This window comes from Bactrocera latifrons, unplaced genomic scaffold (assembly GCF_001853355.1).
Source record: "Bactrocera latifrons isolate USDA-ARS-PBARC rearing strain unplaced genomic scaffold, ASM185335v1 scaffold_1434, whole genome shotgun sequence".
Classification (NCBI taxonomy): Eukaryota; Metazoa; Arthropoda; class Insecta; order Diptera; family Tephritidae; genus Bactrocera; species Bactrocera latifrons.
In genome coordinates this window covers 17,400-20,565 of record NW_017534891.1, presented here as the reverse complement: position 1 = coordinate 20,565, position 3,166 = coordinate 17,400, and the positions used below count along the sequence as shown (strand labels likewise).

General features: G+C 31.4%; 1 protein-coding gene across 1 annotated transcript; it reads right to left on the bottom strand.

Annotated features, from left to right (window-relative positions):
- Positions 1–1,075: 1,075 nt before the first annotated feature.
- LOC108965648 (saccharopine dehydrogenase-like oxidoreductase) lies at positions 1,076–2,898 on the bottom strand (the record flags this gene model as incomplete). Its single annotated transcript, XM_018928196.1, is given in 4 exon segments — positions 1,076–1,181; positions 1,253–1,606; positions 2,528–2,674; positions 2,730–2,898. Coding segments are annotated over 4 exon segments (776 nt in total), but the record flags the coding sequence as incomplete, so codon positions are not given.
- Positions 2,899–3,166: the final 268 nt, after the last annotated feature.

The following is a 3,166-nucleotide window of genomic DNA, read 5'->3' as shown; positions in this document are numbered from 1 at the left end:
KCCATCCATCTTCCCAGCTATCTTGAAATTCGCTCAAACAGAGCATTCAAATTGTACTGTTTTATATGACCATGACTTCTGGATCTCGGCTTCTTAACTGCAATTCGTTCGGCACAATTGGTGCTCCACACCGTAACTGGTTGGCGAGAACCAACCCAATAAATTCGATGCAAGCATCCAGAGACCAACTTTAAACTATTYCGTTGTGCTAATATGCCTTTGCTACTGAGTTTTCTACTGCTATTTCTTCTCTAATTGGACGTTTGTTTATCTCCACTCCATGTATTGCACATTTCAAATCTGGATCTTCTTGCTGACATTAAGTTTCCCCGGATCCTAATCGGACGTTATTGCCATTAATAGCACATTTAAAATGTGCCTTTTTATGTTTTATAGAAGCAGTTCTCAACCAATCGTGCCAACTGAAGTTGCCGATGGATATACCTCTTATATAGTCTTCCAATGCAACTATTTTGACACCGTTAGTAGTGCGTTACATAATCCAAAAGGAATTACGGTAAATTGTCATAGACTATCTCCAATGCTGAAAGCCTTCTTTTATTGTACCATTCATTCACTACCATTTGCTAATAACCAGTCTTCAAATCTAGCGTTGCGAACCATTTTATGCCTGATAACGAGCGCAGCGCGTCGTCAATGCTACCAGATATGAACTCCACGAAGTCGCTGATGGTTCGATTACGCCGCTTTTGCTCATTTCACGTATGGTCTGGCTTACAACTTCGATAAATCGTCTATCTTCTAACTTACTCTTGAATTCCTTTACGGCCTGTTAAATAATAGTTCCTAWTTAATTTCTATACACTTATCTTATTTCTTGTTATCCATTTTTGTGATTTGTATCGGAAACTAAAATTATTTATTTGTAAAAGAACAGGAAGCCTTGTGTGAAACTTACATGTGTGCTAAAAGATACTAAGGTAATTGTGAAATATTAGTATATTTATATTTTTTATAGCATGTTCTTTTATTTATTTCTTTAAGTACATTAATAATTTGTATTTTCAATTTATTTAACAATTATAAAATACAATTAATTAAAATTTTATTGAATTCAATTCGTGCTAATTATTTCAAAGAATAAACCGTGCTCATACTTTTTAAGTTCATTTATAATTTTAGTGTGGCCAAACGCTGCTCCTGGTGTATAAACTCCACCCCTAAGGAAAGAATAGTAAACTTTTAATTTTTTAGATACTTATATTTTTAATAAATGTGAACTTCAACGAACCGATGAGGAAGTTTTGAATGCTCATTAAATATAGTTACAGCAGACACTAGAAGACAGACACATGCTATTCCATAAAAGGGGCTTGCGCCACTTACCCGCCCCACCAAAATTTTATCAGGGCTAGCGGGAAATATGTGCTGAATAGGCTTCATGTTTTTGTCCCAACCTTTTGCTTTGAAAGTTATTCGAAAAAAAGTCTCATCTACATTTTCCTCCATAGGACCATCAGAAGAAAATAAACCAAATGAGAATAAACGTGGCCAATTTAGTAATAAACGACGAGTACATGCAAACTGAGTAAGTATTAAAATCAAAAAATACCAACACAAAAGCAAAAAAGCGATTGCGGGATTTCTGAAATATTTAAGAGATATAAACCAAGTTAAAAGATGAATTAAACATCTTACACAAAATTTGCTTTCTCAATAGTTTCTTTAATTTCTTCCGATAATTCAAAATTCTGCAACTAMTATCAAAATCAATTTTCGGTATGAATATCGTTTCATAAGAAATTTGTAAAAAATTGCTATAGCCATTAAATATCAAGAATTATAGTATACAAGATAATAAATAACCACAATTAAAATTAATGTATGGTATAGAATGAATTAACTTTTCAATAATGCATAATTGCAAAAAAATCAAATATGAAAAAGTAGGTAAAGTGTAATGAAATTTATTTTTACAAAAGCAGCTTCTTAAGAATAAGCCCGGTTTTTATCTCATTGAATTATAACAAGATTGCGGTTTCCCAAGGCAGTTATCRCCGCCAAATCTTTGGTAACCATTTCTTTGTGTCAACTGTCAAGAGGTCATGAACAAAAGAAGTGAAGTTTTTATGAAGTTTTGATAGTAAAATTTCGTTCAATATACCAAGAAATGTTAAGTGTCAACCACTTAAAAAATTTATTTTCGATTCCTGTATTTTCATTTTGAAAACAAAAAAAATACAATTTATAAAGTTTTTTTAAGCTCGCTGGAAGATATAAAGCAAATAAACATATGTAAGTATATCTAGAGGATAGCATGAAATACTCATCAGAAAGTTTTTGTATTCTACTATTCTTGATAAAAAATCAAAATTTATATTTGCATTCAAATGGAAACTATTTTTCTTTCATCTAGATCGCTTTCGTCACAATTAGACTTTGAGAAAGCAAAACTATCTTCAACTTTATTTTAAGGAATAATTCAGATCGTTTCTACGAGTTAAACCATGGAAAATTATTCCTTAAAGTAAAATTTGTTTCAAATATATTGTAAGGGTTGCTTTACGAAAACGTCAAATAACTGTTATATTGAATGGGTCTCTCGTTCTTCTCCTCCCAATAATACAACTGACTACGATCGATGATATCTTGATCCACGGTTGGTGCTGGAACACAAAAGCCTTTAATAACATCTGACTCACTTAAAATATTCCTATGTAAAGACCAACTGGTAAGATATTAAGGTTAATTTATTCTTTTTTAATTACATTCGTGGAGCTTGTGGATACATTTTTGGAAGTAGTTTTCGTCGAAAACGTCTCATATTTCGATTAGCTAATATAAAGCTCGTCCAAACGTTGTTGTTCGCAACCGATCCCAACACCCACGGATTTTTCGTCCAAAATTCAACATAAGCGTCAATGCTATTTATAGTTCCTGTGGGACTCAAGATCAAGTAATAAATACATACATAAGTAAGTATATACCAAACATTAATATTAAAATATAAAAAAAATTGTATTATCATAAAATCTGAAACTATATGCAATCTTTGTAGTTATATCTTACATTAATTCATTATAGCTTTTAAGACGTAATTATAAGAGTTTACTAAAGAGGAATACTAAAGTAATCAAAAATAAAGCCGCTATTACGATTTGTTTGTTTTGAAATCCAGTATTATAGATATTAACTCAATAAATAA